Consider the following 13,999-nt stretch of genomic DNA (forward strand, 5'->3'; position numbering starts at 1 on the left):
AGTTGATGGTGGGATGGGATTTAATTAAGGCTATCTGATTCCAGAGCCAATGCTCTTAACTACTGTATTAAACTTCCCAGGAAATAGGCCCACTCCCTCTTTTCCAAATGTTGACTTTTTTATTGACATTCCCTATAAATTTTATCAGGATTCATATGGGCATGTGTGCATGTGTGTGCACACACGTGTGTGTGTGTGTTCCTTAACCAAATTAATAAACTCTCTAAAATTAAAATATATCCAATAGTATTAGTTAGGATAAGAGAAATTTAGTCTGATTTCAATATAATGATCAAAGGAACTTATTTTTTTCTTACCATTTTTCAGATGCTTTGGCTTCTCACGTTCATAAACCATTTCTTCTTCTTCAGAGATAGCAATGTCAACTGTACTGCACTCAGATGAGCTAGATTGTTTTACCTTCTGAAAAATAAATTCCCACCAAAAAAGCTGTGATTAAAGCTTCTCACTAGAGTTTAAGTTTATTTCATTTTCAGAAATAAGAAAAATTGTGTACAGAAAGACTTCTATAAGTTTTAAAGGCTTTTTAGGCTAACTTCAGGATTGACATTAAAATGCATACATATCTCTGTGAGTTAAAGTTTTAAAAACTTAATTAAAAATTCATTTAAGCTAAAATAATTAACATACAGTTCATAACACAGTTCTCCTTAAAGCTGTATAGGATACTGTGTCTCCAGTATCCAAAAGGATTTGAATTTCAAAGCTCTCTTGAAGGTATTGACAAGGTTTCCATGTATGCCATTGCAGCTAGATGAGCAGTACCAGAATAAATTACCCCTTGATGCTAAATATGGGTAGACAAGAGTGCACTTAGTTTGTATTGTAAAATCCAATCCAGACATTCTTGTGTTTACCATCATAGGACAGGACTGATGAGAGGTTACCCTGAGGTGAAATGAAGAAACGGCACAAGGAATAAGGGTAAGGAATAGACCTGGCAAAGTGGTACCAGCCGTATGGAGAGAGGCTATTTGCAGGGATTGACATTCTTTCTCACTCTGCCCTTGACTGAAGTTCAAGCCTGGATAGGATAAGATAGCCATGACTTTGTATATGTGGGAATAATGCATGTGACATGCATGGCTTTTACTTGAAATGATTTTCTCACAATGCTTTATTTTACTTTATTTTAAAAATAAATATACAACACATCATCCTTTAAAATGACCAAAATCCTGAAATTAATAAGGAAGATTATTTTCTGATTAAAAAATAAGATAAATTATTAAAACATCTGGGAAAAAAGTCTTATTTCTTAAAAATTAAGGAAAGATCTAAGTAAAGTATATCAAAAGGAAAATTATAAATATTATGTCCTACCTATTGGTCTTATCCACAATAAATGTCAAGGAAATATAAGTAGGAAGCTCTGTTTGCCTTAGACCTTACATGATCAATTGTCAGTAAGACATTTGATGCTCAATTTAAAAAAACATATCCATCAGGAGACTACTCTTAAACGAATTACTTTTATTATTTCAATTCCTCATATTTTCTTTATTTCTGATGAAATAAAGGCTATAACAATGTACTGATTTGAAAGTAAACAATAAATAAATGAATATTATATAACACTTGGGCATTCAATAATTGAAAATTATATACCTTATATTTATGTTATTTTAGAATTTTTACATAAACTATTTGATGTGATTTTTCCAAACGTTTTTAGTATGTATTATTCTAAATTTAAAAATAAATCAATTAGGGTTCAAAATTATAAGCAATTTTATTAGAAGACTACTTAATAACATGAGAAAGTGACCATGTTATACTGCTACATTATGAAAAAAGTTATAAAACCCAATGTAAAGTTTGATGTTATTTTTATAACTATATACATTTAGTTATGTTGCAACTAAAAAATGGCTAGAAGTTTAAATACCAAAGAAAGAAGAGAATGTATCTCAGAATTATCAGATCACATGTGATTTTATGTTCTTTGGTTTTTAGTAGATCAGCATCCTTACGTACTTATGAGTTACATAATCTTTAAAGTGTCTAAATTAAATATGTAACTAAATATACAGATAACTGAATAAATCTCTGAGCAGCTAATCAATCAACAAGACCAAATAATTATGCACCATAAATTACAACTCCTGAAACCTCACCATTTACAATTATATTTAGTGTCATCTTTCCTATTATGTTCATATCCCAGACTTTCTAATGAGATTGGCAAGAAGTTTCCTGAAGCATCTCAACACGATGTGCTGTGATAAATAGCAATTCTACCCAGAAATAGATGATAGTCAAAGTTGTAGGTGAAGATAATATAAGTGCAACTGGAGAAGAGTTTTCCCTGTTTTCTAGAAATGGTATTAATTAAAGGAAAATGAACCTAAAAATATTGGGCATGCTAGGGAGTGAAAGTGTTTCCCTAATACATAGATGCCTTCACTAGGAACTGGAAGGATTTTGAATAATTGTAATTCAACTCCTGCTAGGCCAATTTGAGAGGTTATCGCAGAGCAGCTGCCAAGCTGTAAGAGATCTGGGAGACAAGATTGTGCCAGAGACTTTTTTGGGGATGTGGAAAAAGACATTGTCTCCCTCTCCCTAGTGCCTGTGAGCGATCCGAGACGGTTCCCTACTGAGGTACAATCCAAGAAGCTCACAGAGCACATGTGATCTCTGTAGTTATAGCTTCCTATTAAATTACACCTCCTACTGAGATATCATAGTGCTCGCAAATGAAGACGATAAGATTGATTCCAGTAGGGTGTACATTTTAGAAGCTAAGTGAACAGCAATATCTACACTTCTTTGAATGTGTTGGGTTTTTTGTTGTTGTTGCTTTTTTGTTTTGTTTTGTTTATCCCGGAATTGACAAAGCTACCCACTGTTCACAATGCAAGCTGGTGGGTTTTCTTTATTCTTTTAGTCCAGCTCAATTATATACGTTATAGTAAATGTTGCAGAAATAAAGTGACCAGAATCCTAGAATTTAAGTAAGTAAGAAAGTATTTTAGCTGTTTTGTAGTCCAGTTTCCCATTTCAAAGATGAAAACGCCCAGGAGAGTTTAATGATTTCTCTGATAATACACATTGATTTTGAAAACTTAGTTTTCTTCAATATGCTTTTCTTCATCCCATTCTGCCTTCTTATTAATTTACCAAATTTTGTAATTATATTATCTAATTTTACTAAATGTTTACTATAGACTGGGCATTGTTCTATGCACCATTGAACTTTTTTCTCAGTCCTATCCTCCCTAAAAAAATAGATTCAATTTTATCTGAATTTATAGACAAGGAAACTGAAGCTTAAACAGGTTAATTAACTTCATCAGGAGCATACAATCAGGAGCAGGGAGTGCTATAGCTAGGATTGAATGGGTCATCTAACTAACTCTGCAACTTCAACACTAATTCACTTTCTTACCAATAATGCCAAAAATCAACAATAAGCAATCAGAATAGTCAAACATCTTACCTCTTTGCTGCTCCCATCACCTGACTTGCTTTGAACCTCTTTATTATCCAGATTTTCTATATCAGATTCTCCTGAAGCAATTGGTACAGTTTCTGAGACACTAGGACTGGGGATAAGTGATTGACTCTCATTTTCAGTCATTGTGTTTTTCTCTGTGCCACTGCTTTTTCCCTTATCCTTGAGGAAATCTTGAGTGTTGCTTAATTCAGAAAGGGTGTGGTCAGAAATATTCTCTTTAACATATACACCGTTTACATTGTCCATTTTGTCCTTTGAAACATTTTGGTTCTTGCATAATATTTTAGAAAGCACATAGTTTATTTCTTTCTGAATCTTTGCCAGTGCACGCTGGAGGTTTTTTGCTTCATCATCCTCTCCAGTTGTGGCAGCCTTGTATGAACTAAATGAGCTCACCAGTGCCAGAAACAGGTAAATTATCTAAATTAGGAAGTAAATGAGGTTAAGTTTATCTCACTTTCTGTTTCCTTCTGAACAATAAAACATCTTTTTTAAAAAACTGACCTGAGATTTGAAAACAGAATATGAGCTACAATGCTATATAGACTATTCAGTTCTTCCAGCGGGTCAGGGTCTGTGTGAAGAGTTTGTACAGCCAGAACTCATCTTAGAGTCACAATATCCTATGACATATCATTTGTTTTTCTTTTATAGATGAAAAAGGAAAGGCTTACAGGTGTCAAATATCAAAGGTCACATAGATCAGACTCAAGTGTGTCTCATTCCAAAGCTTGTTTTCTATCACTGAGCCAGGCTACCTCTTCCAAGATGAGAAAACAAACTGCTACTTCTAATGGCTGACCACTTCGGCACTATCCCGGAAAGATGTACAGTGACATCGTCATGGGTTCTGCAAGCCTACAAGGAATATCACGGGGAGAGAGCTATTCCTGGTTCCAAAGCCTGCATCTAAATTTTCTTGCCACATGTTAGCACAGGGAGTGGGTAGGTTAATTGATTCTCTGTAGTAATAAATTTGGTTAGATAAGAAAGAGATGAGTGATGGAAGAATCATTCCTAATAGTTGTAAGCTATTTGAACTCAAGGACAGTGTACATTTTGACCTTTATTGTCACTGAAAGATATGATCAAGCCACGCTTAGTTTCCAATCATATTTTTACCTTGCTTTAATTGTAGGACATAGATAATATTTTTGGAGTTAGAGTTGGAGATTCATATTGATAATTCTCTTAGACTTAAAGTAATAATTTGAGCATCTTGCTTGTTATGGAAGTTTTTCTCCCTCTCTTTGTATATCTGAGCTTTTTATGATTTGATTTCGTTTATGTTTTACATATTGTTTTTAACGGTCAAAATTCAAACGACATGAATTATGTTTAAGAATATATGTATGAATTATATATATATATATATATGCTAATATAAAGTTTACTTACAGATAATATGGGCAGGGGCTCTATGGCCTTTGTATGAATTACATTATTAGCATTTCTATCATTCTTAAAAGACAATGAGTTCAGGACTTTAAGAGGGCAACACCAAATATAATTTATGGTTGTTGGTTGTTTCTTTTCCTTCCTTTGGTTATTAGGCATGGTGAGAAATAAGGAAAGGATGTTAGGTAAGAGTTTCATGACTACAAGCTTCACGTGAGCAGGAACCAAGTTTTCTCTTAAGTAGACAACTCTCACAGTGCTAGGCACACAATAAGTGATAAATACATATTTGTTGAAAAAATCAACTATAGAATGAATGAAAGAATAGATTTTGTGACAGGATTTAGGCAAGGAAAAATTTTGCTATAATAGTTGTATTTTTAAGAGCTTACAATCTAAGATTTCTTATATCTTAGATACACATACCCCACATAAAGTACCTGCAGATTTACATATACAGTAAAAATGTTAAAAGGCTGAAAATGAAATTCGAAATGCTCTAAGGTATAAAGAAAAATTTTGCAATACTACAAGATACTACTGTATTATTCAAGTGTGCTCTGAATTAAAAATAGTCTTTTAAAGGACTAAAGAAGAAAAACAGAAAGTGTAAATCACCAAAACTATAGAGGATTGACTACTTCTTATCTGAGCATTAATAAAGAAGGAAGGGGGAAACACAAAGATTATATTATATAAGCTTAGAGTAACTTTATTCTAGGCCCAGTGTTTTTATAAAGAGATTCAAACCATTTTTTTTGTTTTTGTGTTAAAAGATAAAATGTGAAATAATGTATATATATAAAAAAAATTTAAATGTCTCCCCTAAAATTTGCCTTCCCTTTTACCTCAAGGATGTCTATCTGTTAGGTGAGAATTGAGCAACTCTTATCAAAATAAAGTAGTTTGAAAGAGAAAGAAGATTCAAGGTTTATTTAAGTAATTATTTTTCAAGTACTTTTCAAGTATTTTGCAAGCATTTTTCAAGTATTTTTAAAGTACAAGTAATTATATGATTAGTAATGAAGGAATTTAACATGTATGAAGGTTCTATTTTAATATTGTTCAAATTATATCTTAACATATATTTAATTTGAGAATATGTAAACATGTGGCATAAAAAAATATTTATCATTTTTTTTTATTTTTAAGAAGCAACGGCATTTTATATTGTTTTCTTTTTTTTTTTTTTAAAGATTTTATTTATTTATTTAACAGAGACAGAGAGACAGCCAGCGAGAGAGGGAACACAGCAAGGGGGAGTGGGAGAGGAAGAAGCAGGCTCCCAGCGGAGGAGCCCGATGTGGGACTCGATTCCGGCACGCCGGGATCACGCCCCGAGCCGAAGGCAGACGCCTTAACGACTGCGCTACCCAGGCGCCCCTATATTGTTTTCTATTTCTTTTTATGTTCTCTCCCTCAACCAGAGACCACAATTCACCTGGTGACAACTACTTAAATTACAGGTAAAAACACTTGGAGGGTTTGCATAATTGAAACTTCTAAATAATGTTTAATTAACAAAACTCTATATGCGGGAGTTATGATTTTCTAGAGTTTAAAGAAAGTAAAACAAACATTTATGAATATTTATAGAGTGCTAGCTAATATTATTTAAGTTACAATAACCCTATGAGGCATATATTATTATGTTCATTCTCCTATTAGAGACTGTCAGACTTAAAGAGGCTGAGTAATATGCACAAAGCCATTTAATTAGTTTATGATAGAACTCCTTTTGAACCCATGTTTTCTTGGATCTGAACTCTGTTTCTTCTACAACTCAACACTGCATATAACTATTTAAAAGCCACTTAAATACTTGCTTTTGTATATAATTTTATGGTTTCCACTTAAGGCTGATTCACTGTTGGAATTTTGTTGGGTGAATAAGATAAACTTTAAAAATGGGAAATACCTTTTTTTTACACCAATATTGAGTTTTAGTGTGAAATTACAATGCTATAATGCAATGAGTTGGAAGTACAGGGGGAAAAGTTCTACAGCCTTACAGATTCTTTCCTTGCATTTTTTCCCTTTTATTTACTCTAGTGTTATTATCATGATGTCCCACACATGGATGACTATTGAGGGGAATAAAGTTGAAAAGATTCAGCAAGCCAAGCAACATGATGACCAATCAATTGGAAATGGAGGCTTGTGTAACTCCACTTTTCCCTGAAATCCCTCTGCCTATTGACATCAAGTTTCTGATCAGTAGGAATAAGAAAAATAAGAAACAGAGTGGAGTTCAAAAACAAAGAAACAGAAGTAAATTATATAATTACTTTAGCATTTTTGCTTCTCTGTGAAGTGTGTGTGTGTGTGTGTGTGTGTGTGTGTGTGAGATTTACGTCAACAGCAACCATTGCCCTTCCTTTTGGGAACAGAAACTTATATTTCATTTGGGAAATCACCCTTATCTCATTATTAGTTGTATGATATGACTTTGGGATGATGCCAACTCCAGCTCCAGAACAGGGTTCTGAGTAGCTTAACATAATAATATATGTTAATATATTCTACACTCTGCACAATAAATACTAAATGTATTCCACACCCTGAGCAATAGAGATTGGTTTACAAATAGACATGTGACTCAGAGCTAATAAGATAAGGAGAAATTTGCTGTGACTTCTAGGAAAGAAACAGGAATTTCTCTTCTATTAGACTTGACATGATATGAACACATGAAGCTTTAGACAGCAACAGCCATCTTGATAAAACAGAGGCTACTAGCTGGCAAGGGGCATAGAGAAGACAGATCTGAGACATACAAAGATATGTCTCTAATGACCTTGTTTGAACATATGTGTCATACCACAACTGAAGTGAAATCTATCTCTGACATTTTGAGTTAAGCATGCTGATATGTATGTTGATTTTTGTTTCAACCAGTAAGAATAGGGTTATGTCAGTGGGAATTGAAAGTGTACTGATAGCTACAGGGGCTGAGGTCACTGAAATATTTTTACATGTTAGGCTCTGTTCTAGGCTTTGATGATATAGAGAATAGTCTTGATCCTTTCCTTTGTGGAGCTTAGTTTAATAATGAAGGTTTAGACAAGTACATCAACAATTAAACAAATTAAATATAATGTCAGCAGTGATAAGTGGACAGGGGTTATAACCAAGGTGAAACAGAAGCAATGAGAAAGGGCACCAATAGATATGATGGAGTCTAACCTGTTATTATTTTTTTTTCAGTCTTTTGGAAAATGTATTTGATCTCTATGACTTTATGAATAAAAACCAAATGTTGAATCCTTTTTTCCACTGTAAGAGCAGTTTTCTTTTGTAAGCCATTCCCTTTTCTTGGAAGAAGTGAAAGCTACTTACTCAATCCATGTAACACCAGTTCAATTACTGGGAATTTAAAAGTGATAGCTTTCCCTTTTAATTAATGCACAATAGTTTTATGAAAGAATGATTTTCAAACTTTGCTGCACAATTTAATCAAATGAAAAACTTCTAAAAAATCCTGATGACCAGGCTATGTCCACAAACCAATAAAATCAGAATCTCTGGGAATGTATCCAGGGCATTACTACAGTTTTATTAATTCCCTAGGTTATTCCAATGTGCAGCCAAGTTTGACAACCAGTGTTATGTTTAAGTGCTTCTTAAAATTTAATGTGCACACAAATAACCTGGGGTTATTGTTAAGAAATATATTCCACTTCCATAGGTCTGGGGTGGAGTCTAAGAGTCTGAATTGATAACTATCTCCCACATGATGCCAATGCTACTTGAGTAGCAAGGTTATAAACCAGTGCTATCCAACAGAAATATGACCCATGTCACGTATGCAACTTTTTAGTAGCCACATTAAAAGCATAAACAAAAACAGGTGAAATTAATTTTACTAACACAGTTTAACTAAATAGATAAAAACTGCCATCATTTCAAAATTCATTCAATATAAAAAATACTAATAAAATAATTCACACTCTTTTTTTTGGGTAAGACTTCAAATCCAGTGGGTATTTCCACTCGTAGCACATCTCAAATTGAACCACTCATATTTCATCTGACCAACAGCCACCATACTGGACAACACAGTTAACAGACCATTGGATCCCATAAATCCACATCATGAAAATACCAGACTACATTACATTAGTTTTTCAAGGAAGATTTAAAAGCATGGATTACTTACCAATAAGTTTCCAATTAAAATGACCATCATGTAAAAAGAAATACAACCGAATTGGCCTGCTACCTTAAAGCAATCCCATAAAGTCTCTATCCATTCTCCACAGAGAATCCGGAACACATTCAGGTAGGAGTGGAAGAAGTCATGCATGTGCCAGCGTGGGAGTCGACAGTCTTTATCTATGATGCAGACACATTCTTTATAACTCATACCAAACAGCTTCAGGCCAACCACAGCAGAAAAGAATGTGAATGTGAACAACAGCAGGACCAAGTCTTTCAGGGCCACCAAGGAGTTATTAAGAATCTGCATCAGAATCTTAAATGTTGGCCAGTATTTTGCCAATTTGAAAATTCTCAACTAATACAGCAATGCCAGAAACAACAAAAATAAGAAACAACAAAAAGCCTGGTCACTATTTATTATGATGTACATTTAACATTTTTATCAGCATTATACACATACACATAGTCTTTAATACTCAGCTTTAAGTATTATTAATACTAACCAATGAAAATTCATTTTTATGTAATTCTTAATACATCATACATATTCTGTATTTTTTTTACACCAGATCCAATATCTTCTTCTGTTGATCTATCAATTTCCATTCAATATTATATGATTATAATTACTCTAGTTTTATGTTTTAATATCTGGTAGGACAATTATCCATTCTTTGTTTTGCTTTTCACAACACGTAGGAAATTCTCCCACATTTTGACATATAGATGATATTGAAAAGAGTCGGTTAGGTCCCATTAAATTCTGCTGAAGATTCTATTATGTATTTTCCTTTAAAGTAACATATCAGAGACCAAATATAGCAGCTTAGGTTTAGTCTGAATATTTCTCTTCTTTTCACTAGATTTTTTATTTCTATTGATACAGGATAGGAATTACCTTAAAATTTTAGCTACCATATTACAGTGAACCTAGTAATCTAAAACTGAAACATCATTTTTATATATGTTATACCTTCCCCAACTTTTTCTAGTATGTAGTCTTTCTAGACTCAAGAATATAAAATATTCAGTCTGTACCCTTCAGATACTTTGATACTATATTTTATCATATTTTTTTTTGGTATTTCCCAGTCTTGTTTCATCCATAAATTTGATAAGTACATCTCGTATATGTTTATCTTACTGATTAGAAAAGTCTACAGATGAGGACGTAAGACAGTGTTCTGAAGAATTATTTGGGTAAAATCAAATCGACTTAATTGTTCTTGATTCCTGCTACATTCCTTCAACTTCTTACCAGAATATATTACTTATCAAGTACTTAATATTTCCATACATACTCTTCTAATAACAGTATATCCTCGGCTAGTTTTCTGATTCTTACTACCACCCTACACTGCAGGCATATAACGATTCTGACTTAATAATTTTCATAACAACGTTCTGCTGGCCTGACTGGTCTTCTGTGAAGTTTTCTAACTCTACATTTAGAAATACTCACCTGATTCCAGTTCCTTAGTTATATACTGGCATTCAGCTTCTGGGACTCCACATTATCCTGCCCCTCACAATTGACCAGTAACCCTGGTCCTGTTTCCTAAAACTATGCCTCAAATTTGCTATACATATGGCTTATTTCCTTTGAGGCTTTGGTCAAATGACAGCATTGGAAAATTCTTATTCTTCCTGGGGCACTTTCTAAGCTTTTTAAATAAAAATTAATTCATGTATTACTCCAAATGTCCCAATGGGATAGGTATTACTATTCTTCCCATACTGTGTCTGAGGAAGCGGAGATGAATTTTCATAAAATAAAATTTAGATCTTGGATCCTACTTACCACCCTGAATGTTCGAAAAAGAGCCATTCCATGAATATTTGATAGATAAAGCTCTGCTAAACCATGGAACACAATCAGGCTATCAAAAATGTTCCAGCCTACTTGAAAATACCCATATGGATGCATTGCAATTATTTTCAAAATCATTTCTGCTGTGAAAATTCCAATAAAAATCTAAACAAAAACAAAACACATGGATGAGAATATGCTTCCTATCTGAACCCTCACACACAAAAACTATAACTTTTCACTGCCACATTCATCACAGTTTCTCTGTCAAAATCTGATTAGTTCTGGAGTCTGTATTATAAGGATAGACTCAAACATTTTACTTAACAGTCTAACGTCAAACATTGTATACAAAATCTTTAATTATTTAATAAAATCTATCCTGAAAGACAACAAAAGTATATTTAAAGATGAAAATCTTTTCATTTTGAATGGTTTCTTTTGGGATATGGAATACATAAGATATTTAATTTTTTAAACTGTAAAAGAATTTAAAAAGTACTTATGTGAACCAGGAAAAAAAAAAAACAAAGTAAACCTATGAACACTGTTTCTTGAAAACTATACTGGCAGAAATGACTAAATTATTGTATTGGTACCAAGTAAATGTATAATTCAAAAGGGGTAGCAGTTTGGCAATTTATACTAATACCAAGCAACAAACAACCACCACCATAAAAGCAAAGAAAATTAAATATTGTATATTTCCTTGAATGTGACTTGTTTTTAACTCACAGTAATCTGTTTTGCTTTTTGCATTGTATTGAGAATAAAAGGGTAAGTTTCCATCTAAGGCAAAGACAGGTGGCTAGAGCAGACAGGGCAGGTATGGTTGCAGTCAGGATTCAGAATTCAGGTGTCAGTGAAGAACTTGTATTTGTTATTTCACCTCTGCCCTGCTCTGATCTGCAGAACTATGGTACCAAGAGAAGATATGTTTGGGAAGGGTGAGGAAATAAGTAATATTTCCATTTAACCTAATTGCCAAGCAACTGACTAGAATCTCAAACTTAAATGGCAGAATCTTAAATTCTAGCTACAAACCTATTCAATGATATGAACACTTACAAAGCAGGGTTGGGGATGGCAGATTATGGGAGTATGAACAGAATACTTCATGTAATATGCATATAATGCATTTGTAATATATTGGATTTATAAAATAAAATAATGGGGATAATGATGACTAAAGAAACGATGAAATCGCAAATGAAAATAATGTACAAGAGCCTTACCAGGTTTCCAATGCTGAGACTATTGTTGGTTTCTTCACTCATTGGATAACATTCCAAGGCCAAAAAACATATGTTTAGAATTATGCATATGGTAAGGACAAGATCAGTAAATGGGTCCATTATAATCATATGGATAAACTCTTTCAATTTTAACCAACAGGGAGAACAATTCCAGATCAAGAAAGTTTTAGCAAATCTATTCCAACACAATGAGCATCTCTTCCTGGATTTTTTAAGTTCTGAAATAAAGGAATAAAAAAGTTAAACATTAGCAAATTGATTAAGTTCTAATTAATAAAATATTTTGACTTTTGCATGCAAAGAGATGTTTAAAACTAGACTTTTGATTTGGAATTAGCAAATAGAAATATTTTGTACTAATAAAAAGCAGAGCAAAGCAAATTTCCTCTATTTTGTTCATGCTTGCTGAGTTAGACAAATGAAATGAGACAAACTGTATTAGAGGCAAAACACAGGAGTTTCTCTCAAGAAAACAAAAGTGGAATAAAGTTGAGAGTATTATAATTAATAATTTCTAGACTTTTATGCTTACCAAATAATGCCTTTTAATGTTGTCCATGATAATGAGTTACTGGTTATATATTTAAAAAAGCAGACAGTACAGAAAGTATCATAATACATTATTATTATATTATCCAACCTCTATTTTTAGTTATAAGTTAATACTTCTTTATTGCTTTCAATGTTAAAGAAAATTTCTTAGCACTCTTTGGTGACCCTTTCCAATGTCTAAAATACCATGTGTATGGAATTGCTCATTTTAATATTCTTATGTTATTCCTTAAATTTTTATCATCTAAAATTCTAAAGAAATTGTAGGATTCCTTTAAAAGTGAATCTTATGAATAGTACCTTTCATAGTGTCTAAATATTTTTTACTTTACCTTCCTCATGTCTGATAGCAACAGTAGCATCATCCAACATATTCAAAGAAGTGGTCATAGAAGTTGGTGATCTTTTCTTCATTTCTATTTGTGTGGTCTTGGTCTAGAAAGAAATTAGATGAGTCCAGTGCTGACTTCTTCCCTTTGTAGTTACAAGACTATAACTATAAGAAGGTTTATAACCTCTTTAAAATGCTGATTCTTACCTCCAGAAATCGTTTTGGGTTTCATCATTTGCTACTCTTTACACTATAGGCAGACTTAAACTGATTTAGGATTATTTGGGTAATGAATGTGTATAACTTGCAACTCAACAAGTTCATACTATGAAATGAACTATAAAAGGAGGAAATCAGAGAATACTGGTTTTATTACTCATATTTGATAAACCATTCAATGTATACTTTAGGATTATTGCAAAACATCCAGTTGGCAAACATGCTACTGAATAATAGTATTTCTCAAACAACTTAAATTTTTCCTTGAGGGTATTTTACAACTTTGAAAACTCTTTTGATAAAATCAAAATATTTGGTTTTGTAGTAATGAAATAATCTTGAATAGCATGAGGTGAAAGGATGGATTTAAAAGAGTTGTTTTGATATGGAATGATAATTCCATAAAGGAATCACTTCTTCCTGTCATGTCTCTTGAGTAATGATTTTAAGATATTCTGTTTTGCCGATGTGGTTACACAAAGTTCAAAAGAAGTCCTGCATCGAAAACACATTCCTAGGGTTTGATGTAGATGTTACAAGTTCTGTACCATCGTAGTTATCACAAATAGAGCTCAGGTGTTTCTAGTGACCAAGAATAAAGTTTATATTTGAATTTATGCTCTAAGAAACTGACAATGGTGGGGCACCTGGGTGGCTCAGTCAGTTAAATGTCCAACTCTTGATTTCAGCTCAGGTCATGATCTCAGGGTGGTGAGATCAAGCCCTGCATTGGGCTCTGCACTGGGTGTGAAGCCTGCTTAAGATTCTCTCTCTCCCTCTGCCTGTCCCCC

At 33.0% G+C, this 13,999-nt stretch overlaps 1 protein-coding gene across 3 annotated transcripts in view; it reads right to left on the minus strand.

Moving 5' to 3' along the window:
- Window positions 1-13,999, minus strand: part of SCN7A (sodium voltage-gated channel alpha subunit 7) — a 78,726-nt gene that overhangs the window by 18,778 nt on the left and 45,949 nt on the right. For all 3 annotated transcript variants that reach the window (XM_057318291.1, XM_026492632.4, XM_057318288.1), the window contains exons 11-16: window positions 12,991-13,093; window positions 12,086-12,324; window positions 10,842-11,015; window positions 9,039-9,395; window positions 3,464-3,901; window positions 318-423 (exon numbers count right to left, since the gene is read on the minus strand). In XM_057318291.1, coding sequence (XP_057174274.1) covers window positions 318-423; window positions 3,464-3,901; window positions 9,039-9,395; window positions 10,842-11,015; window positions 12,086-12,324; window positions 12,991-13,093 — 1,417 coding nt within the window. The remainder of the gene's footprint in view (window positions 1-317; window positions 424-3,463; window positions 3,902-9,038; window positions 9,396-10,841; window positions 11,016-12,085; window positions 12,325-12,990; window positions 13,094-13,999) is intronic.

This window comes from Ursus arctos, unplaced genomic scaffold (genome assembly GCF_023065955.2).
Source record: "Ursus arctos isolate Adak ecotype North America unplaced genomic scaffold, UrsArc2.0 scaffold_1, whole genome shotgun sequence".
Classification (NCBI taxonomy): domain Eukaryota; kingdom Metazoa; phylum Chordata; class Mammalia; order Carnivora; family Ursidae; genus Ursus; species Ursus arctos.